Below are 22,625 nucleotides of genomic sequence, written 5' to 3'. Positions count from 1 at the left end.
CCACTGAGACCAGGTGGGACTCTGTTTTCTGTGCCACGCTCGTGCTTGTGTCTTTGCTAAACTCTTCTGAAAGTGTTTTATTATTTGTGTTATTAGCAGAATTATTCATTGCTCTGCTGCTTACATTTCCATGGAAACATCAGAAAGTTGGACTGAACCCTGTGTACCTGTGCACCGGGCAGGTGTGACTGCAGCCTGTGATGATGTCACTGAGCCCAGCAGTAAAAGCGAGCACTTAAACTTTAACCAGGAGCAGGTCGAAGGTCGCCCAACATGCCCACAGACACCTGCCTGTCTCGCACAGGTACGCCCAGGTAAGCCTGTAATCAAGCTGCTTTAAAACAGCAGTGATGAGCTCTGTGGGCGGAGCTTTAGAACCCGAGCACTGAACCGACTGGCTGATGGCTCCGTTTATTGTTCCACACAAATAAAATTTATGCATCAACACCTACAGCCTGCCAGCCTGACTCCACGCCGCCCCCTGCAGCACGTTTCCTAAACCATGTTTGTGCAGGACGGCGTTTCCGTGAACATGGTTCACAGGAAGTACTTATAACCCCAATGCACTCTGTCCAGTCCGGGTCCAGGCGTGGAGAGATCTGCACACCAACACTGAGTAAATGTCCCAGCGCCTCCTAGTGGCAGCAGCAGAGCAACACCATGTGACCGCTTAACATCCGTGAGATTTACATGCTGAAGCGATTCCACGCCACACAGGAACTCATACTGACACGTTTGTGCAGCAGCCAATAAGAAACCAGACTGCAAGACATCCGCATGCACACAGGAAAGACCTCGACACGCAGCAAGGTCCGAGCTGCACGGCGAGTCTGCAGGTAAGAACATCCAAACCTTCGGTGAAACTCCGCCCCCTGCCGGTGTTATGCAGTTTTAAGGCAGGACCCTCAGACAGCGCATTTGCTGCTTTGTAACGCGGTTCCTCTGCGACCTGTGCCTGATCCAGTTCCTCCAAGGACCCACCTAAGGGTCCCAGCCTCCCAACTGGGAACCACCACCCTGACCAGTTACATGAAATCGAACCCACGCCCTCTGCCGCCACGACCTCTGACCCCTGGCTCCTCCTCCTTACCTTGCAGCTGTTTGAAGCGACCCTCCAGCATGTTGTAGCTGAGCTGCTGCTCCTCCATCACGGTTGAGGACTAAGAGACCGATTTTAGAGACGCCGATCATAAACCACGAATGCCGCCGCACGTCAGCCCACCGAGGGCGAGGTCATCGCTTCAGCCGTTGTTTCAGAAGTTTCAGAGCCCAGAATCAGGTTTTGGGTTTTAACTGACAGACAGGAGCACCTGCCCTCATCGCTGGAGTTTTAAAAAGCTGAACACAGGCTCGAGTCCACAAACTGAACCGAAGAACGCAGACTGTCAGCTGATCCTGAACGTGAGGACGGCGAGAGTCTGAAACTTCACCAAAACCCCAAGAAAAAAAAGCCACAGCTCAAAAAAACCCAGCAAAAACTTCCTTTGAAGTGCGATCGCAGCGAGAGGGAAAACGCCCTCGTGTCCGCGAGAGGTGCAGGAATGAGAGTCCAGAGGTCGCCGTGACGGCCACAGGACGGTAAGCGACAGGGACTGTGTGTGTGTGTGTGTGTGTCCGCCCTGCTCTCGCTGCAGCTACACGCCGCTCATTCTTCTTTCCTGCTCAATGATCTGACTGATTGTCCTGTTTCCCTCCACACACACATGCACGCACACACACACACACACACACACACACACACACACACACACACACACGCTCCCTATCCAAACACACTGTAAAAAGTGGATGCCTGTAATTTCCCAGCTTCAGCTGAACACTTGAACGTCACACGGATTCACGTAAAAAATCAAAGGCTGCTTCACCTGCAGACAGCACACAGCAGGGGTCGCTGCAGGTGGCCCAAACACATCAGAGGTACAAACCTCTGCTTTAATGGAGGAGCTCACAGCTGCTGACCAACCAATCGGCTCCTGGCAGTGGGAGTGGACTTCCCACACACCTGTCCGGCTGTAACGCTGCACCTGTGCGTCCTGTGAGAAGAAGAATGCACTGATACCTGTGAGGCGTCACATGATGTCGTGAGAACAGATGAAGACCAGCCAGCATCTGCACACATCTGGTTACACGTTGACAGATGTGAAACCAAGGCGACAGCCTGGGAGTAAAAACTGAAAATAAAGTTACTGCTTTTCATTTCCAGATTTCAGATACTCCCAGCTGTCCCAGCAGCTCGGCTGATGGCTCCCAGTTTGACTCCAGCTTCAGCTCAGACTTTTTACAGTGTGTTGGAACGTGTCGGCCAATGACGGTGCAGCCTCAGCATTATGTCATTAGGGTGTGAAGGGGTGGGGGCAGAGGAGGTGGGGGTGTTTCCCCTCATTGTTTCTTCACATTCCTGAACGAAGGACAGGAAGTGAGGAACAAACATCCTGTGCACACACACACATCCCTGCATGTCTATCTTTGTGAGGACCAGTACTGGCTCCTCAGTCTCCAAACAGAATCCAAAGCTGTGACTACGTCTCCCAAAGTGCATTTCACCAACAGAGCCTGAGAGCCAATCAGGTTTAGCATCTCCTGACATCACTCGGTCACCTGGACTGCAGGGTCCTGCAGGAAATAAACCTGCGAGCATCTCAGCTGATGAAAAGCCCCACAGTGAAGCAATCAGAGTTATGACATCAGCACACCAGGTGTCCTTTCACAATAAAATACCTGAAGACAGAAGTAAAAAGGACTTTTGTCTGCAAACAAGTCATGTGACAGGCCGGCCTTGTGACTCATTACTAAAGCAAGGACCGCGAGGTTCAACCCCACCACCTCCACGCTGTGAGGCGACTCTGCTGACCGCAGTGCCCCCGAGCCACCACACTCAGAGGCGGAGCAATGTCAAGTGTGCTCTCATATGTTTCAGGTATGTTTCTTTGACATGTTCCACAGGATGTTTTGAGTCACAGCAGCACATCAACAGGAACACATCAACGGCTTACCTGTGCAGGTAAGCCGTCAGCGGTGTTGAATAACAACATTGATAAACGTTCTAATTCATATGAAACAGTTTATTGTAAATCAGCTCTACGTATCGATCATCGACAATCACTAACAGATTTCAGCTTCCACAGACTGTCTTGTTCACTGGAAGCACCGCATCACTTCCTTCCTGCTGAGCTGTGAGGGGTGCTGATGGCAGGCGGGCTCCTACCTGCGAGCGCTTTGATGCGGGAGCGTTCGAAGAGGCGGGCCGAGCTGTTCTCGTTGTCCCAGTCGTCGTCCCAGCGGTTGTTCACCGTGTCGTTGCTGCCGCTGTACTGCTGCTGCAGCTCCATGCGGTCGTACTCGGCGGCCACCGTCGTCATCGTGACCTTTCACGTCTGACGCACCTTGATGTCAGCGGGGACACGTCCACATCGACGCCTTCCGGCTGAAACCTGCGGAGCAGACAGGAAATGTGGGTCACAGAGAGGTCACACGGGGACCTCTCTGTGACCCACATTTCGACCTTTGACCTAAAAACAGAAGTTTGTCTGAGCTTTTCTCGCCCTGACACATGCATGCACACACACACACACACACACACACACACCTCTTCCTGCTTCTGTTTGATGTTATTTTTCATGTGTAGCTTTTACTGTTTTTCTTCGGGGCTAAAATCATCTGTTTGTCCGGCACTCGGCTCGGCTTCCTGCTGCAATCGGCTTGAATCATTTTTATGTTGCACTCTGAAACACGTCACACCCTCCCAGCAGGTCTGGGAATGTACTGCTGTTCTCCCGGCTCGGCCACCGGGGGGAGCTGTAACCCAGCCTTCGCCTGCTTGGTGAGCTGAAAAAGCCCCGCCTGTAAACAAACCACCACCCGACATCAGCTGGTTGTATCTGAATCATTCAAATGGGGTGTGTTCCAAAGGTACCTCCTGTCTCCTTTCCTCACTTCCTGCTGAGGACTGGAACGACCTCACACTCTCTCTCCTTAACGGTGTGAGGCTGTGTCCGCCGTGTTGAAACTACAATGAGCAGACGGACTACAGAACGCGCATCTTACTCTGTCCCAGCGTGTTCTGTTGTTTGGTGGAGGTCATATAAACGAGAACAGCCTGTGTAAATATCCTGCACCACAGAGGCGGGAATTTTAAAGCCGGAGGAACATTTAGGGTCCGATTTGCTGCCGTCACAGAGCACAAACACAGAGTCTGTGCTGACAGCTGTGAACAGCAGCACTTTGGGCCTTATGCACGTGTTTGTTTCACTCCCAGGAGAGAATTTGAAACTCTGTCACACACAGTTTACACTGTAACACTATAAATACATCAGCAGCTTGTGTATGAACATCAGCTGCTCTGTTTCGGTTATTATGTCGACAGTTTTCATGAACGGGCGCTGTGAGTTATGGGACGGCGTTTTCTCCTCTCCTTTCCTCAAGGATGCTTCGGTGTTTCCTACTCTAAAGGAAGCACTGAAGCTCCTTTCCTTGGTGTTTGGGGAGGTGGAACAGCTCCGATCATGGTCACGTCTCTCAGTGAGGAACCTTCCAGAGAAACTTTCGGAACACGCCTTTTATGTAGTCAAACACTAAACACTCAGCAGCAGAGGATTGTGGGTAATGCAGTCGGTCGATGAGTCTGTGTGTGCCCTGCTCCCATTGGCTGCCTGAGTCAGCTGACCAGACCAAATGGAATCAGAGATGTAGGCCTTAGCAGCGGCAGCAGCCATTACAGCACTCAGAGGAAGTCCCGAGGGATGCTAATGGACCCGACTTCCTGAAACAGCCCAGCCTGAGAGTCTGATCGCAGAGGTCAGAGGTCAGGGGCAGCTCTGCATCTGTGGCGTCAATAATCATCCCACATGGTGGGGACGAGGACAAAGAGTCATATGTTAAAGACCAGGGAAGAAGAAACACAGCTGCTGTTACACAAACAGGTGCAGAAGAAGAAGCAGCTGAGGATAAAAACGTGTGTGTGTGTGTGTGTGTGTGTGTGTCTCACACACACACACACACACACACACACACACACACACACACACACACACACACTCACACACACCCCTGACAGGCACAGCTGTGGACACACCGCGCCTGTCCCTCTGCCGCGTGGGGCCCTCCATGGCAGCGACAGGTGTGTGTCACCTGTCTGAGGCTACGTCCACACGAGCCCGGATAGATTTGAAAACGGCGTTTTCATCTGAAAACGCTCCGCGTCCACACTAGCGTTTTCAGTCGTTTTCACAGAGTTGTGCGTCCACATTGAAACGGCCGAAAACGCTTACGTTCCAGTCCTGCGTGTGCGCAAAAGCGAGTGAGAATTAAAGAATTTGAAGAAAAGCTGTCTGGAGCACGTACAGACTGATATTAATCTTTTTTAGGGCTGTCAAAATTGAGAGCAATCAAAACAACTGCTGTATAACGCCCTCTGCTATCTTAGTTTATTTGGTCACGACTGCATCACATGACTAAAATACGTCATTGTTTTAGAAAGTCTGCGTTTTCGTGTGTCCACACTGCGACAGGACAGCTGCGCTTTGAAATGTATGCGTTTTCAAAACGCTGCGTTTTTCCTTGAGGAAAGCGCCGTCTCAGTGTGGACGGGAGGCCAAAACGCAGAGAAGACAATACGAAAACGCATTAGTGTGGACGTAGCCTGAGGCAGCACCTGGCTCACACCGCGAAGCCGCTCGGCCCAAGAAAGTGTCAAGAGCGTCTCCACATTTTAGCTCCTCCTCCTCTGTTTTTTTACTACGAGAGCTCAGATCACATGACGACAGAGGAGTGACGACCTAAAATAACAGAAGAGTCTGCCAACCGAGCGTCTGACTCAGTGCTGCCCCCAGTGGGCTTCGCAGGTGCAGCAGAGCCCGAAAACTTGATTCAACCACGGCGCGGACGCCAACATGGAGACGTGCCGATCAGCCGTTACAGCGTGTGTATTTGTGATCAGTCGTCATTTATTAAAATGGTTTTTATACGTAAGCTTCCTGTTTCTCCTCAGTGCCGAGGAGATGAAGGAGGAGGAGGAATCCCTCACCTGCTCAGGTCTGACACAGATCACTGGGTGACGCACGAGGTCGCGGCGAGCTGAAGTCAAAGTGATCACAGAACACTGAGGAGGCCACGCTTCACCTCACTGGCGTCTGCAGGTGTGTTTGTGCTGCAGATGAAGAAGAAGAGTGAGCTCGCCGCTGCGCACGAGCAGGGAGGAGTTATTGGATTTACTCAGCACACAAACAGTCTCATTTCCTGGAGCGCCGACCCCGCCCAGCAACAGGAAACAGCTCGCCGCTCTCAGCAGGCGCACACAAACATCCATCAGACTCTGAGTCCGACACACCGACCTTTCTACGGCGAGAGTGAACAACAAACACACCGGAAGTCTTCACAGAGCTTCATCGGGCAGTAAAGTCTTCACTCTGCACAACCAACCGGTTCTGTGGTTTGTGGGGGGAGAACAGAACCACCAGAGAACTGAAGTTCCAGGAACCTTTAAGGAACATTACTGCAGCGTTATCAGTAAACTAACCAGAACCTTTACAGAAGGTTAGTAAACCGGCCAGGAACGCCTCACCGAAGGTTCTGTTTACGTTCGAAGAACATTCCCTAAACGATCAGCTGATCGATCAGCTGAAAACAAACCACATGAATATTTAAACCAGAACCCCGAGAACGCCATCCATCACTTCCTGTCTCATTAGTTCCACTTATAAAAGGTGCAACCATTAGAACATTCAGGCAACGTTCAGGGAAAGGAAGCGGAGCGTTACGGGAACACTGGTTGCTCCTGTCGTTTTAAATGAGTTTGTTCACATAAACACAGCCGGCTCTAATTTCTAAACCAGGACATTTTCCTTTATGGAGGAGCTTTCAGGGAAAGTGGAGGTAACTCCAACCACACAGGGACCTTAAAGAACATGTCCTAAACAAATTTATGGGATGCTGGATCCCAGCTCTGCAGTGTTGGGATGCTCCTAACGTCAGAAAAACACTGTCAAAACGTTCACACAACCAAATACTGCTGGTGCACTGGCTTCCTGTTAGAGGGGAACCTTTAGGGAACATTTCATGGACATACCTATAAGGGAACTGTGACCCTGACAAACGGTTTGGGAACGCTGGGATGAGAACGAGAGTGTTTCCAGATGATCTTTAATGTTGCGGTTTGGGTTGAAGAACGTTCTTTGAAGGTTTGGGGAACGTTGTGGTGTTTTATTTACACGTGTGTGTGTGAGTGTGAGAGGCAACACAAACAGAACCGGTCCCGCTGAGGAGAACCTGACGGGAACCCTGAGGAGCTGTGTCCGGTTTCTGGGCCTCCCGCCGCCTCGGCCCCGCGGAGCTCCCGCTGAAAGGAGCTGTTATTGTCCGGGACGCAGACACTCCTCACCTCCTCCTCCTCCGCGGCCACGCCTGTTTGTCTCCTCTCATGGCGCACCGTTATTCTCCTCCATCCTTACTAATGGCTGCTGGCGGGGACGAGCCGCGGACACGCGGGCGGAGGAGCACCGCGGCGAGGGCCGTGCAGCGGCGGGGAGCGGCTCCAGAGCCCCCGGGAGGGACCCCGGAGGCGCTCCCCGCCGACGCGGAGCGAAGTTATGGAGGAGCCGAGGCTCCGGCGCGCCTCCCTCCAATCACAGCCACAACAGAGACACAATAGAGACACAATAGAGACCAGGACGCTGCTTACCTGCTCAGGGTCGGAGCGACGCTCCAAACTTCAGCGGAGGTGAGGAAGAGTCCGCAGACCGGAGAGCACAGAGGAGGTGGAGGGGGCTGCTGCTCCTGCTGCTGCCGCAGGGGATGACGGGAAAGAATCCGCACTGCCCCCTCCCCCCGGCTCAGAGGGTTCGGGTCTGATTCTGGGCTTCGGGTCCGCCTGCAGAGCGCCCCCTGCAGGCCACAGAGAGCAGCAGCAGCTTCAGTTGATCCGAATCGAAGGCTCTTTATTCCACAGACAGTAATAACAACAATAATAATAACTGTTATTTATTATTACTACTAATATAGCTATTGTTACTATTATTATTGTTATTACTGATTAAGAGGCCACATTAGTTTCTGACATGAGTCCCGAACACAAACATGTTTTAATGAGGATAAAAACATTTGCTAGATAAACGATGACACATCCTGTTAAATATCCGTGTTTTACAGTTTTTATGACACGTGCTCTAATAAATCTCTGTATGTATTCACGTTGCACTCATTAAACTTTATAATAAATGAAACACAGAGCACTCCAAACCTGCAGTTCCTCTGGTGTCCAGCAGAGGCAGCAGTGAGTCAGTCCTCATAGACTCCCATGTTAAAACGAGTACGTTTACAGCTGATGCAGAGAATTTCTACCTTCACACCTGTACTAAATCATGCAACCATGTACCTGTTTGCAATGTTAGGGGCGTGGCCTCCGTGACTGACAGGTGCAGCATCACCTGAACTGCACCTCTGGTCCACGTTTGTCCTGCTGGAGCCTTCGGGAGCATTTTAATGACATTATGTGAATATTAACACAGTCTGTGATAGTTACTGGCAGCTGAGGCTCATGGGTAATGCAGTATTTGGACTCCTCCCTCACAGCGTCACTCGTTGAGCTGATATTAGATATGAAACATGTTGTGTAACGTGATCCGTGCTGACAGTCAGCGCCGAGTCTATTACGGCCTGATGGAGCTGCTTAATGGCGTCTGATAGAAAACATGGTGGCCTAACGAGGGCTGCCATTGGACAAACACGCAGAGTGCATCAGAGAACAATAGAGATAACCTGAGTGCTGTCTCTACATCGATTCACTGTGAGGCCCATTAGCGCTCCCACAGACTGAGAGGAGCTCCGTGACCTCCTCAGAGATTCAAAGAAAACTACGCAGAGACAGACAGTTAACACCACACGGCTAAGTCTCCACCCACTTTATTCATACACCAAATCACGACACTCGTGGACCAAAATAATAATCACAGAACAGACTGAGTGTCAGAGTGCCTCATCAGAGTCCTCTGGTGTTCTTCAGAACCAGAACTGAGGAGGTCCAGGCCAACGTGACCGCTGCTCTTCCTCCCAGAGACCGCGTCCTGACAGCCCGTGTTCAGGGCCGTTTCCCCCGCCTTGTCCCTGAAACCAGCAGCGAGGGCCAAAACCTTAAACATGAAGGTGGAAACATCCACGAGTTCCCTTCAGCTCAAACAACCACAAACGGCTATGATTGGCTGCAGGTGTTTGCCTCCCTGCACAGCAACCACAGCTCCACCTGGTGGTCAAAAACTGGTTCCAACAAAGAAAAATTATTTTCCTTCTAAATCATTTTATAGTCAGGACGCTGCAGTTCTCACACACACACACACACACACACACACACACACACACACAGTCAAATAAAAATATGCGGTTGCACTACAGAGGGTGTGCAGGTGGGAGCGGGATTATACAGAAACATCTGAGACCATGTGACCATGATGGGACCAATAAGACGACCCCAAAGATTTACGATGTCAAACAGAAACATTAAAGCAGCCCCAGAAAACAAACGTTACGCCTCCAGAACCAGAACCGGGACAAACTGCTGCACGTCATCGTCACAGGAACTGAGGCCGCCGGCTTCTTCACGTCTGCGACAAACAGGAAGTGAAGCTTCCTTCAGAGAGAAACGCGTGCCGTGGCTTCAGAAGTCCAACCACTCGCTCATGTAGATGCAGGTGGATGGCGAGATCTCCCCGCCCTCATGGCAGTCGTCGAACACCTGCAAAGAGGAGACAGGATGAGTTCGGGTGCCCTGAGAGCGGCCCTGGGTGCAGGTGGGCACGGCGCGTTACCGGGCAGAGTCCGCAGGGCGTCTTGACGAGGCCGGTGGGCTGGATGATGGCGTTCACGCCGCGGTACAGCTTCATCTGCCCATCCACACTGCCCACCGTGCCCTCCTTGGCGGCGATCACGGTCATCTCCACCTTTCCGTCGTAGATGAGCGTGTTCAGGATGGTCTCGATGTCATCCATGGACAGGTCCACCTGAGGGAAGCACACACACCAGATTCATACGCAGAGATAAATAGGTCCGTGCTGTCGACCCTGCCCTTTCACCTCGTCTCACGGTCGCTTTCATTCACCTGACCAGGAAAGCAGATTGGCCAAAGATCAACTAAACCCCGCCTTAAACACCTGGACCTGGGTCCATAGCCTGAGTCCAGGGGACTGTTTACACGCAGGATGAGGTGTAAAGTCTACGCTCCCGCCTCCTCAGGTAACGCTCACCTGTCTGAGCACCTGAGCCCAGCTGCTTCTAATGTGTGTGTGTGGAGCTGTCTGCAGGTGAACGCTGTGCTGTGATTGGTGCGTCTGAGGTGTGATGTCACCTTGCTGATGCCCAGCTCACAGATGTACTTCCAGACTTCGTGCGACGTGGCGAAGGAGCTGTTTCTCTGAACCATCGGACTCTGCTTGCTGTCCCGCGCCGCCTCCGCCTCAACACAGGAAACACAGCGAGGGTCATATGACGGTTCACACAGCTCTGAGACATGAAAGAAGGCCGCCCCGCCCTACTCGCGCCTCAGAGTGCCGCTCTGCCTCCTCCTGCCGGGCACCGTTTGGACAATGAAACAGTTTAAATAAAGTTTTTTGTACCTTGCTCTGCAGGAACTTGAAGCACTGCTGGTTGAGAACCTCCACGAACTCGGACTCAAAGTCCTGGTCGCTGTACCAGGCGCCGCCCGTCACCGAGCGGTCGGGCTGCAGGTTGTACAGCATGTACACCTTCTTCTTCGACGCCTGCACAAACATGCCAGCGGAGAGGAAGTATGACATCATCACCGTCAGTGTTTGTTTACACGAAACACACAGAGACGGCGCATCTTTAATTTTTATTTACTTACATGTGTTTGTTTATTTCCAAACTGTTTTATAGTTTCTATATTTTTGCTGATTTACATATTTTACAGATGTTTGTCGTAAACATCTGGAAAATATATTTAATCAGAATTTAAACAGTTTCTTTTATCTTTGCACATTTTAAGCTGATTTTTCTGCAGATATTTAAATAAACATTGACTCTTTCAGCTGCTAATGTTATTGATTATTGATCAGCGATAAGGCTGATGAAGCCGATTATTGATCGTGAAGGACTCACAGCCACAGACTTCACGGCTTTGATGAGCTTCTTGCTCTCCAGGTTCTTCAGGATCTTGTTGATCTCAGTCAGAGGCAGGTTGCTCTTGAACCGGATGTCTCGGCTCCAGATTCCTGCAGAGAGAGACAGACGTAACGGCGAGCCACGGCAGCGAGCCAAACGGGGACAGGAAGTACTCAGTTACCTTTGTTTCCTGCGTCCTCGATGATCTGATAGACCAGCTTCTCCTGGTTGTCTGAGCCCTTCATCTTACTGAGACAGAACAGACAGGAAGCAGCTGAGACACCAGCAATCACCTGACAGGAAGTACACTCCTACACCTGTGTGTGTGTTTACCTGGTGCTCTGAGAGTCCTTCAGTCTGTACAGGAGACCTGCACTGTTCCTCAGCAGGTCCAGCTGACCCTGAAACAAACACCACCTCATCAACCTGCTGCCCGCTCAGCGCACAGAGTACAATAAAGCGCCATCCTCCTCACGCTCTGGAGGTGAGTGACATCATCAGACTGACCAGTGAGAGCAGCTTGTTGATGGCCATGGCTCTCTGCTGTGGCTCCAGGTGAGGCATGTCGTTCTGAATCACCTGGTCTGTGATACCGTGAGGGAACTGCTGACACAGCTCTTTGATCCTGAAACACACACACACACACACACACACACACACACACACACACACACACACCAGATAAAATTCACAGTAAACCTGTTTCTCTGTTTAAACTCGGAGTTTTAATCGTTTTCTGCTCCTGCTGTGTCTCAGCTGCTCAGGCTGCACATGAAGACCAGCAGGCATAAACTTTAGCTCAGAGGAGCTTCGGCCGAAGGCGCCATTAAAGACCAGAACATGTCCAGATGTTGGTCAAGCGAAGCCAGCTGATGACACTGATTAACGCCGAAGTGACCAGCAGTCCGGCGCGATGTGAACGTGCGTTCATGACCTGCACGCAGGCGCTGTGTGCGCGAGCAGAACCGTACAGGCGATAATTGTGACAGTATTCGGCCGGAGTCCGATACGCGGACAGAGCGGCCCGCCGGCCCCGCTCCTCCCCTCACCTGTTCTCGACCTCCGCGGGGTCCGACAGGTTCGTCTCCTTCTTCACCTTCACCTCAGCCATCTCCAGCGTTTCTTGCCTGCGCGGGGCTCTTACTTTGTTAGCCTGTGAGCTAATGTTGTGACTGACTGCGAGCACACGCTGGGGTCCTTCGGTGTCCCAAGCGACCGGAAGCATCCTGAAATCCGCCTGATTAAAATACACACCGCGGTCAGATCCCGACCTTTTGTTTGTGTTTAAGCATAGATACCCGGCCTCACTGTTTCACAGTATTTTTTCTTTCTTTCTTTGGTTAATTTCATTTAAAAAATAAATTTCTTTGACTGGTCAGCGGCCTCTGGTCCTGTGACGATGACGTACAGCAGCTTGTCCCGGTGATTTATAAAATATATCATATATAGAAATATATGAATTTAAATTTTAAGGTCATTTTTCACAACTCCTTCTTTTTGTGTTTTTAAATTCAATGTAAACTTTAAAGGGTATGTTTCCAACAGCGCAGCACGCAGAGGTGGGCGGGTACTACAACCCAATGGCAGCACCGCCCATCTCTGTCGTTCAGGCGTATAAAACAAGCGTCCCCGCGGACACAGCCCGTTGCTATGGTGACACTTCGGTAAACTCGGCAGCAGTCCCGTTGATCACCTGCGCCTCCATCCAGGTAAGAACACTGTCTCTGTTTGTTTTATTTACCGGCGTGTCCCGGCCATACGGCTCATCGAACCAGAACCGGCCCCATTCAAAAGCTCAGAAAAAAACAGTGAAAATAAGAGCAGCTTCAGTCAAACTAACAAAGAGACGGTAAAGACACGGGAACCAATCAGAGGCTTTGGTAAACCTTCAGGGAAACCCTCCCAGAAACCTAAGATGTCCCACCGGGGCACGCGGGGTGGAGACGAGTGTCAGGCCTGATGTGGATGCCCGTGAGACCCACTGTGATGTTTGGAGACGACAGATGAGAAGACAGACAGACAGTCACTGGGAGCAGGGGCGGATCTAAAGACATGTTCGTAGGGTGGCATGGAAATCAGATGAGGTGGCAAAGTCACGGCCGTTTCTATACACAGGTGTTTCATTCTGTAATATGTGTTAAATATGGTTAAATACATCAAATGCAGTAAGCATACATGTGAATATAAACGTAGTCTGTTTAATTGGCTTTAGATCAAATAATGAAACATCTCAGTTACTTCAAGCATATGAATTTAGATTTTAAGTGTTGTATAGTCTGTATGATAAATAAGTATGTAGCCCGATGAGGATAACATCCAGAAAGCTACACGACATGTGGTGGATGAGCTAGAACTTCACACTCTTTTTATGAATGATAGATAATTTTAACAAACAACATTTTCATAGAAAGAAAGAGTCGGGCAAGCATCCGCACCGTCTGCTGGTTCTAGCTCAGAGGATGGCGACCAGCCTCCAGGAAAGGCTGCAGCGTCTGGCAGTGGGTCAGCACTGGCTTTGTTCTTCCAAGTAAAGGTTCTGGATCAGGACCATTAAGTGGGGGATTCACTCCAAAGCGGTTTGATTGATGTGGCCACACTGACCTGCTGAGAACTGCAGAGCCTGAAAGCAGCGGGAAAAAGCTCATCCACGCAGACGGTTTCTGACGGAGGTGTTTGCAAACCACCATAAAGCTACAGGAACATGAGCCATCACCTATGCGGCCCACATACACATCGACATCCCCGCCCTCCTGTCGGACACTCTGGGAGTTCGTATCCATCAGGCTCCTGCCTCGTTTCGTGGACCGATGCTAGAGCAACCAACGCGTGCTGGTCGCCCAGCTTCTGTGTACAGAGGGTTCATTATCACACCTGTTGTTATGATATGAGGTTCTCTGCTCTGTGCAGCAGGCTGTCGGTTCTTTGGTTTTTCTCTGTGCTGTGACACAGATTCAGCTCCATCCATTTTACAGATAACATGAGGTATGAGGTTACTCAGCAGAAGTAACTGAGTAAAAGTATGAATGTATGTTGGGACAAAGCCGGCGAGGACGTCTTACTGAGTCTGAAAGGGAACTGAACAACTGATTTATTGATTAACTGATTGGTTGGCAGACGGTTGTTGTCATGGCAGCGGGGGCAGTGTCAGCTCCACTCATCATTCCCATCATCCACCTGCAGACTCATCGAGCCAAGAACCACATCAAGACGAGCACACCTGTGTCCATCCAGTCAGGTAGAACTCCAACCGTCTGCTCATCCACCCAGCATACATCCATCCATCCATCCAGCAGGTCATGTGACAGGTGTGTCTGTGCAGACTCTGCAGGTGTTCTGATCTTTTACACTCTGGATGGTTCAAAGCCGGGGGCGGGGCATCGTGGAGCAGCAGGCAGCAGCAGGAAGTACAGCGAGCCCATCCTTCTGCCTGCAGGCCGGGTGACAATTCGAGCGGTGGCTGTCACCAGGTGAGTGGTCACCTGACATCAGTGTGTACCGGCAGCAGATGCTTTCACAGTGTAGATCAATAAAGTTTATGTTTGTCTGCAGTGACGGCAGAGAGAGCTCCATAGTGACGAAGGTTTTCTCTGTGGATCCTTTGGACAACTTCCTGCAGGTAATCGCGCAGCTGCCTGCTGCAGTTAACATTTCCCAGCTGCCCCTGCACAGACCTGATGATTCACAGAAATGCTTCTTTTACCTTCCAGCCTCCGCCAGAAGAAACATCCTCTCCTGCTGAGACCTCAGGTGTGTTCAGTTAAATTCAACTTTATTCATAATACAATACATTACAACAGGTACCTCAAGTCTTACCGTACTGACAGGTAAAGATGTACAACATTACAGAGAAAACTGACCAATCAGAGGATACTGTGTGGGCAGCACTCGGTGACAGTCGAAATGAAGAACTCGCTCTTAACCTTGGGGGGATGGGGTGTAAACCTGCTCTTTCTCTTCATCTGACCAATCACAGAGCTTCACACTTCCTGTTTCTTGTGTCCAGAGCCAAGGATGATGGGAAATCCCTCCCTTCAGTCAGGCCCTCGTTTTCTGTACGGTCGTCATGGCTCTGAGATCGGCGCCCAGCTCGTCTCATCTCACCGCTCCCAGCCTGCGGTTTTTAGGGGGTCAGGTGATCTGAGGCAGCTGAAGAGCACGGAGACGACAAGAGTGCAGCGAGACACCGACTTCCTGCGGTACGACCACACGGTACAGCCCTCCATCAGAGCCAAAAGTTTGTGGACAGCTCATCAAACAGAGCTGATGAACGTCCCAAGAAGAAGGAAAATGAGAAAAACATGTTCTTTTTTAAAAATAAATACATTTAGTTTGATTGATTTCCACTCATTAAGACATTGCCCAGGTGTGCAGGTGCGTCCACATACTTTCGGCTTCACACTGTAAACCTGATGAACCAACAGTTTCTGTGCATTCAGGTGTGCTCGCTGTCTGCATCGCCGCCCCTCTGACCCGTTCGCTCAGTTCTGCGCTCAGTGTGGAGCGGCGCTTTCTCCGCTACCCAGTCACAGGCTGCCACCTGCTGAGGAAGGACAGGTACTGCATGCACTCACCTGAGCATTGCCACGTCCCGCTGAACACCTGACAATGAATCTGTGTGTGTGTGCGTGTCAGATGTTGCTGTGTGTGTTCTGTGGAGCTCTAGTTCCTGCCAACACACACACCTGTTTGGTGTGTGAAGCTGCCATCGATCAACAGCTGCAGCCACGAGCGGGCATCACTCTGCAGGTACACACACACACGCTCACACACACACACACACACACACACACACACACATGCTCACACACACACACACACACACACACACACACACACACACACTGGTGTTTACCTGTGCATGCAGGGTCATGTGATGTGTGTCTGCTGTGGAAGTGGGAATCCGGCTGACGCCTTCAGCTGTCTCACCTGCGAGAGCCGCTTGCAGCAGGTAAGCAGCTGCTGACCACACCTGTACAGCCTCACCCACAGACACTTTACGCTCTCTTTACTCCTCATGGCTTCAGGTGGGCGGAGCCAGGAGCGGTGTGCCCTCTGACCCAGGAGCGCACACCAGGATGTTGTCCTGCACCAGATGTAAACGTTTAAACTGGGGCGACGCAAGATTCTGCGACTGGTGCGGCTCCAAGGTGAACGCACATCTGACACCTAAAGCAGTGTAAAGTGAAGCATTGTGGGATTTGTAGTGATGCCATGTGCTTTCAGCCCGCCCACGCTGCCCGCTGTGTGACATGTCAGCGATGTGGAGCGAGTGCACACCCGTACACTTTTTACTGCACCGCCTGTGGCATTTTCCTGGAAGCACCGGTCCCACTCGGATCCTGCGGTGACATCACACGATCGGTCAAGGGTGCCGCCAACCGCCAGGCATGTCGACACGCCAGATATGTCACGCCTTCCACGTGTTTCCTTCGATTCCAGCCAGTCAGCTCCCTCCTTTTGTGTGCAGGTGGGAGTGCAGACTGCCTGTGGCGCCACCTGGCGGACCACTGCCTCTTCGCACCCTCTGCGAAGTGTAAAGATAGCCCCACCCACTGTGGATCAGTGCACACAGACTGTAGGACTCTATTACCCATCAGGCACTGAGCTGCAGAGGAAGGAGCAGCACAGAGCGCTACAGCTCCTCAGGAAGCAGGTGCAGAGCGACCGCCACCCACCGCTCACCGCCATCAGCCCGGGACGAGGTAAAACCCAACTCACAGTCTCAGTGTCAGGGGCGGGGTTACAGAGGCGTTCTTCCATGTGTGACGCCTGTCATGTTCAGGTTACTGGAGGAAGCAGCTGGATCACATATGCGCTCACCTGAGAAGCTATGCCCAGAACAACGCCCCCTTCAGGGCGCTGCTGGGAGAGCCTCGTCTGGGCCGGGTAAATCACACCTCACATGCCGCTCACCTGTCTAGCAGTGACATTGCCGTGTGTTAAATCAGAAGGTGGTTTTACCTGAGAAGGTGCAGGCAGGTCACTTCCTGTGGTGTTTACTTGCAGATGGTCTTTGCGGTGATTCAGGAGGATCGCCATGAGGTCAGTCTGACCGTCAGCTTTGCAGCAGCTGAGCTTAAAGAAAAACAGGTGTGTTTGGAACAGGTATGCTGAGCGTAGGATATCGTGGTTATTTAATGAGTTTAACGAGTGGGGTGTGGTCTCAGGTGGGTGCTGACGATGACGGCACGGGATCTCCAGGTGGAGGATTTGAGCTCGCCAGCTGGACCAAGACTCTGAGCAGCATTACAGAGCGAACAGGGTGGACAGGTGAGAGCCCATGTGACACACAGACATTCATCTCAACATTTCAGCCAATCAGAGTCCTTGAATTTCACCAAAACTGACCTCAGATTTTGACCTGTGTTGGTCTGATTAACCAGCAGCCATGTTTTTGGGCAGATTCCTGCTGGAGAGTGCTCTGGTGTTGGCCAGTCAGAACAGAGTAGAGTGTGAAAGGGGCGGGACCTCTTTATGTTGTATCATTACACCTGAGCTGAGCTGATAATCAGCACATCAGTTAACATATTGATTGATTGATTTTTCATTTACATGAGCCAATCAGAAGCTGCTGATCGATCTGTGCTTTTATTTTGGTGTCGGACAGGAAGTGACCAGCTCTCGGCTCCGCCGTCCAAACCTTACCTGACGCCCAAACTGCCGGTGAGAAACTCCGCCCACAGCCGAGGGCGCTTCCTCGCTGATTGTACCCGTTCATGCTCCTCTCTGATTGGCTGTCTGGCTGCAGGTGAAGGATGTTCAGCTGCTGAAGGAGCTGGGTCCAGGTCGAGGTGAGGTCGGCGTCATCCAGCAGCTCCTGGACCAGGTATCACCCTCTGCGTTCAATCGACAGCCTGCTCAGGGTCACCTGACACGCTTTACATTTGTGTGTGCGGTCGTTCGCCAGGGGGCCGACCCTTCCTGCTGCGGGAGCGACGGCCTACATGCCTTGGCAATTGCCGTGATAAATGGTCACCATGACGTCCTACCTGTTTTGGTGCAGCGAGGCGCTGACGTGGACCAACAGTCTGGACGGTAAGACCAGGTTTTTATTTTTTTACAGCTAGAACAAGGTGCCGCGGGATCTCATGCGATCCCACAGGCGTGTCTGCTGAGGGCCCGCCCCCAGTACCAGAGCAGCGACCCCGAACCGGAAACTGCTGGCTAAGGGTAAACGTAAATTCAGTAAAATCATAATTCATGTCGGCAGTAATGACACCTGGTTACGCCAATCGGAGGTCACTAAAATCAATATTGAATCGGTGTGCAACTTTGCCAAAACAATGTGGGACTCTGTAGTTTTCTCTGGTCCCCTCCCCAATCAGACCAGGAGTGACATGTTTAGCCGCATGTTCTCCTTAAATTGCTGGCTGTCTGAGTGGTGTCCCAGAAACGATGTGGGCTTCATAGATAATTGGCAAACCTTCTGGAGGAAACCTGGTCTTGTTAGGAGAGACGGCATCCATCCCACTTTGGATGGAGCAGCTCTCATTTCTAGAAATATGGACCAATTTATTAAACCCCCCAAAATATGACTATCCAGAGCTGGGACCAGGAAGCAGAGTTGCAGTCTTACACGCCTCTCTGCAGCTTCTCTCCTCCTGCTACCCCCCCAAAAACCCATCTCCATAGAGACTGTGTCAGCTCCCAAACAGACAAAAAACAAACTAAAAACCAGCAACAAACAACTTAAACATAAAAAATCACAAAGAAAGAACAATATATGGAAGAAATATAATAAATTCAATGTCTAAAAATAGTTGGATTCTGATGACACTATATTTCTTCCATACTATACAGTATCCACATCTGAACCAAAGAGTAAAACAGTGAAATGTGGATTATTAAATATTAGGTCTCTCTCCTCCAAGTCTCTGTTAGTACATGACTTAATAATTGATCAACAAATCGATTTATTATCAGCTGATTTCATGTATGATTCTGATTGGCTGACGGCTCTCAGACCCGCGGATCAAGCAGACGGACTCTTTTAAAACTTGAAGAGCTTTCACCTTCAACGTTTTCATTCATCATAACAGCATCCAATAGACTCCGCCCACTTCACTGTACGTACCTGAAACTTGCCCGCACACTGGTTGCTTCAGGTTCTGGATGAGGTGCTGATGGAGCCCTCTGATTGGTCCTTGTACCTTCCATTATTTAGACCCTGTAATGCTCGTGTGTGCTGACACTCCTCCTCCTCAGGATGAAGAACACTGCTCTGCATGAAGCTGCAACTCTGGGGTCTGCAGGTGTGCCATGTGCTGAGGTCCTGCTCAGGTGAGTTAAATCCTGCATTCAGTGTGCCTCTGTAAACATGGCCGCCTACAGGTGTGTGGTTCAGAGTGAAAGCTTCTTAGATCTTGAATGAAAGTGAGACGGTTGGTGTGGCAGCAGTGTGCCGGGTCACCAACGTAATGTTGCCAAGGCAACAAATATGAATCCAACTCCTGCTTTTTTTTTTTTTTTTTTTTTAGTCCCACAGACTGAGGTCGAAAGTTCCAAGTTGCTACAGAATGCAGCACAGTACCTGCAGTTGTTGCTCCTCCCACTTGTCGTAATGACATCATCCTCTCTGTCCCTGGTTTCAGCTGTAAGGCCAACGTGAGGCGGAGGAATGCTGCGGGTCAGACGGCGTATGACGTGGCGGCGAGCTCGGGCTGCGGCAGCATGGCGTCTCTGCTGGCAGCTCAGACTGGACTGGACTTACTGGGCAAACTAGGAAACATGAACTCAAGATGAAGCTGATTTTTTTTCTGATTGGTCTGAACGTGAAGTGATGTCTACAGCTCAGAAAGTGACATCACTTCCTGTCAGCGCAGACATGTAGATTACAGATTTTTGACCCTTTCAGTCCGGCTTCCACTGAGACCGCTCTCTTCAGGGTCTCTAAGGATCTGTTGTTGGGTTCTGATGCAGGAATTCTGTGATCGTTTTGCTTGGTCTCAGCGCAGAACTTCAATACCACTGACCATAAAATCCTAACGTTAACAGGCTAACAGGTTTTGGCGCGAATATCTGGCTCCGCCTTACCTGGTTTTCTTTCTTTTTATCAGACAGGACCTTTACTGTTAGGACTGACAGGTTCACCTCTAACATTGCCCCCCTAACCTGTGGGGTTCCACAGGGTTCAGTTTTGGGTCCATTATTATTTTCTTTCTACATGCTTCCTTTAGCTGGCATTATTCAGTCATTTCTTATCATTTCTATGCCGATGACATTCAGCTCCATGTGTCCTTTAAGCCTCCTCAGCTGGACGGGTTGTCCACCCTAGTCCAGTGCTTAACTCAGGTTTCTGATTGGCTTTCTAACAACTACCTTGTTTTAAACACAAACCAGACTGAGACAATGATCATAGCTCTTCCTGGACTACAATCTAAAGTCAGTCGGGTTCTTGCTTCTTTCTGTTAAGTCAAATATTTGATTCTTCTCTGGGCCTCGACTCAAATGTAAAATCTCTGTCTCGTTCCTGTTTCTTTAATTTAAAGAACATTTCTAAACTGCGACATATGATCTCCTCAGCTGATCTGGAAAAAAGCGTTCATGCATTTGTGTCATTGTGTTTAGATTATTGTAACGTCCTGTTTACCAGCTTGGACAGATCTTCTCTTTCTCGCCTCCAAGCTGTACGAAGTGCAGCAGCTGTTTCAGTTTAAACAAGCCTTCTGTTGATCAACGCCTTTAAATTTTTTTTATTTACATTTAACCTTTTATATTGTTTATATTGTCTATCTTAACCTTCGTGTACAGCGATTTGTGACTGTCTACGAAAAGCGCTTAATAAATAAACTTTACTTACTTACTTACGTGTCGGGGTCTTTGTGAGGGTTCAAATAATAAAATATTTCGGGATGAGATTTAACACTTCAGTGGCTCCGCCCATAAAACAGAAAAACAAGTACCTGATCTCGATTATGGCGCGCTGCTTCCTGTTCCTCCAAAATAAACTTCATGTCTCACCCAAAAACACCTGAAAGCAGCAAGTAAAGAGTTCACGGAGGTCAAAGGTCTGTAGGATGTTCACAGACCTGAATCACAGACCATAGCTGAGTGACAGATGGTGAAACGGGCCGGTGTGTTTTTAAAGTTTTGTGCTTGTCTAGTGAGGCATTGCTGCGTTCTTGTGGTTCTGGACCTCAGGTGGTTCCTCACCAGGGGGATTGTACCTGAGCTCCACATGTCCCTGTCAGCCTCAGCAGAGGGAGGGCGGAGCCTTCATCCCCGGGGTTGTGCATCCCATCTGGCCTGCGACCTGTTTGAAGCAGGCTGCTCTGGTTCATGGTCGGTCACTAACAGATAACACTGAATGACTTCCTCGCCTCTCGATATCTGGAGTTTCGTCTGGTGACACAAACTTGGCTAAATGTGAAGAGTGGAGCCGGCTCTCTGAACCCTCCAGACTGTGACTGCCTCAGCTCGGACAGCCAGCCAGGTGGAGGTTAGCTACTGCTTATAAAAACTGCTCCATCAGCTGTTTGCACTACAGAAAGACAACAAGGATTTTGTCCAAGATTTCTGTGAATTCTTGGCAGGAGCTGTGATATGACAGTGTTTTAATTCTTTAATATTCACGTTTGATACACGGCTCACTAAAGACTTTTTAGACTCCTAATGTTGTTCAGTCAGCTAAAGGCCCAACACACAAACGTGGACACAAACGTGGACATGCTCTCTGTGAAGTCTGGCATGTTCATTTCTCTGACACGTCTGTAATATCTGAAATTCTCCTTTCATGTCAGTCTCTCGTGATTACCTCAGGTACTGCCGGTCATTTTATTTGTTCTTATCAAAACTGTAACCATGAATTACTTTTTGATGGGTCCATTCACTTTAATTCAACCTGCTTGGAAACCCTTGATTCACTTGCTGCTCTCACAGCCAGGACTCTAAAACTAAAGCCCAACCTTGGTTGAATGACGTCAGCAGAGAACTCAGACAGGTGTGAAGAAAAGTCGTCTGTCTCCAGGTGTCTTTGTTAAATGATCAGAAGACTGTAAGAGCAGCACGAACAAAGTATTTCTCTAATAACAGAGCTCGTGTTTTATTTAGACCAGCACAGCGCCAGCCATGCAGGATCTCTACAGAGAGCGCTGCATGAGGACGACACAGCGGAGCCTCTCTGATCCAGCCACCCCAGCCACAGACTCTTCTCACTCCTGCCGTCCGGCAGGCGGTTCAGTAGCATTCAGACCCGCACTACCAGACACAGGGACAGTTTTTACCCACAAGCCATCAGACTTTTGAACTGCTGACACTCTATACACACCACTAAACACTCACTACAATTACAGGACTCTGCACACTGTCACTTCAACTAATGCCACTTAAATGCTCGTTGCACAAGTTTTGCACAACCTGTAAAAACCAACTTGTATTAAATTCTCTAAATATTTAATACTTTTCTTTTTTTCTCTTTATCATTATTATTACGGCCATATTCTGTTATTTTCTTCTTAATTTAACTGCACACTTCTACATGCTCATGTAAAGCTGAGGAGCACGACCCAAAGAATTTCATTATG

The 22,625-nt window shown here is 50.0% G+C and overlaps 3 protein-coding genes across 5 annotated transcripts in view; 1 reads left to right on the top strand and 2 right to left on the bottom strand.

The window, feature by feature from the left end:
• Positions 1-8,721, bottom strand: part of LOC116317753 (spectrin beta chain, non-erythrocytic 1-like) — a 28,262-nt gene extending 19,541 nt beyond the window's left edge. The window contains exons 1-2 of one of the 2 annotated variants that reach the window (XM_031736619.2): positions 7,676-8,721; positions 3,206-3,431 (exon numbers count right to left, since the gene is read on the bottom strand). In XM_031736619.2, the coding sequence (XP_031592479.2) occupies positions 3,206-3,359 (154 nt within the window). In that variant the 5' untranslated portion in view covers positions 3,360-3,431; positions 7,676-8,721. Of the gene's footprint in view, positions 1-1,090; positions 1,613-3,205; positions 3,432-7,675 lie in introns of those variants that run through there. The other variant, XM_039613458.1, reaches the window with a different exon arrangement.
• Positions 8,722-8,879: 158 nt separating this feature from the next.
• Positions 8,880-12,362, bottom strand: polr3f (polymerase (RNA) III (DNA directed) polypeptide F). Its single transcript, XM_031736631.2, has 9 exons — positions 12,153-12,362; positions 11,611-11,728; positions 11,437-11,504; positions 11,285-11,352; positions 11,101-11,213; positions 10,599-10,742; positions 10,331-10,438; positions 9,795-9,986; positions 8,880-9,721 (listed from the first exon to the last, which is right to left on the bottom strand). Exons 1-9 carry the CDS (start codon positions 12,326-12,328, stop codon positions 9,644-9,646), a joined length of 1,065 nt encoding a protein of 354 aa, XP_031592491.2. The 5' UTR covers positions 12,329-12,362; the 3' UTR covers positions 8,880-9,643.
• A 159-nt stretch (positions 12,363-12,521) lies between these two features.
• Positions 12,522-20,905, top strand: dzank1 (double zinc ribbon and ankyrin repeat domains 1). Of its 2 annotated transcripts, XM_039613461.1 has the most exons (20): positions 12,602-12,812; positions 14,218-14,338; positions 14,423-14,570; positions 14,653-14,719; positions 14,811-14,850; positions 15,107-15,299; positions 15,540-15,657; positions 15,736-15,849; positions 15,968-16,051; positions 16,128-16,250; positions 16,327-16,488; positions 16,571-16,805; positions 16,886-16,989; positions 17,110-17,193; positions 17,271-17,373; positions 17,711-17,766; positions 17,852-17,929; positions 18,011-18,138; positions 19,309-19,383; positions 19,695-20,905. In XM_039613461.1, the coding sequence occupies exons 1-20, from the start codon at positions 12,636-12,638 to the stop codon at positions 19,843-19,845; spliced, it is 2,361 nt and encodes a 786-aa protein (XP_039469395.1). In that variant the 5' UTR covers positions 12,602-12,635; the 3' UTR covers positions 19,846-20,905. The 2 variants fall into 2 exon arrangements, with proteins under 2 accessions (XP_039469394.1, XP_039469395.1); XM_039613460.1 differs by lacking the exon at positions 19,695-20,905 and having other exon boundaries at positions 12,522-12,812; positions 15,525-15,657; positions 17,852-18,138; positions 19,067-19,569.
• The last annotated feature ends 1,720 nt before the right edge of the window (positions 20,906-22,625 follow it).

Source organism: Oreochromis aureus, linkage group 6 (genome assembly GCF_013358895.1).
Source record: "Oreochromis aureus strain Israel breed Guangdong linkage group 6, ZZ_aureus, whole genome shotgun sequence".
NCBI classification, from domain to species: domain Eukaryota; kingdom Metazoa; phylum Chordata; class Actinopteri; order Cichliformes; family Cichlidae; genus Oreochromis; species Oreochromis aureus.
This window is presented reverse-complemented; position numbering and strand designations above follow the sequence as displayed.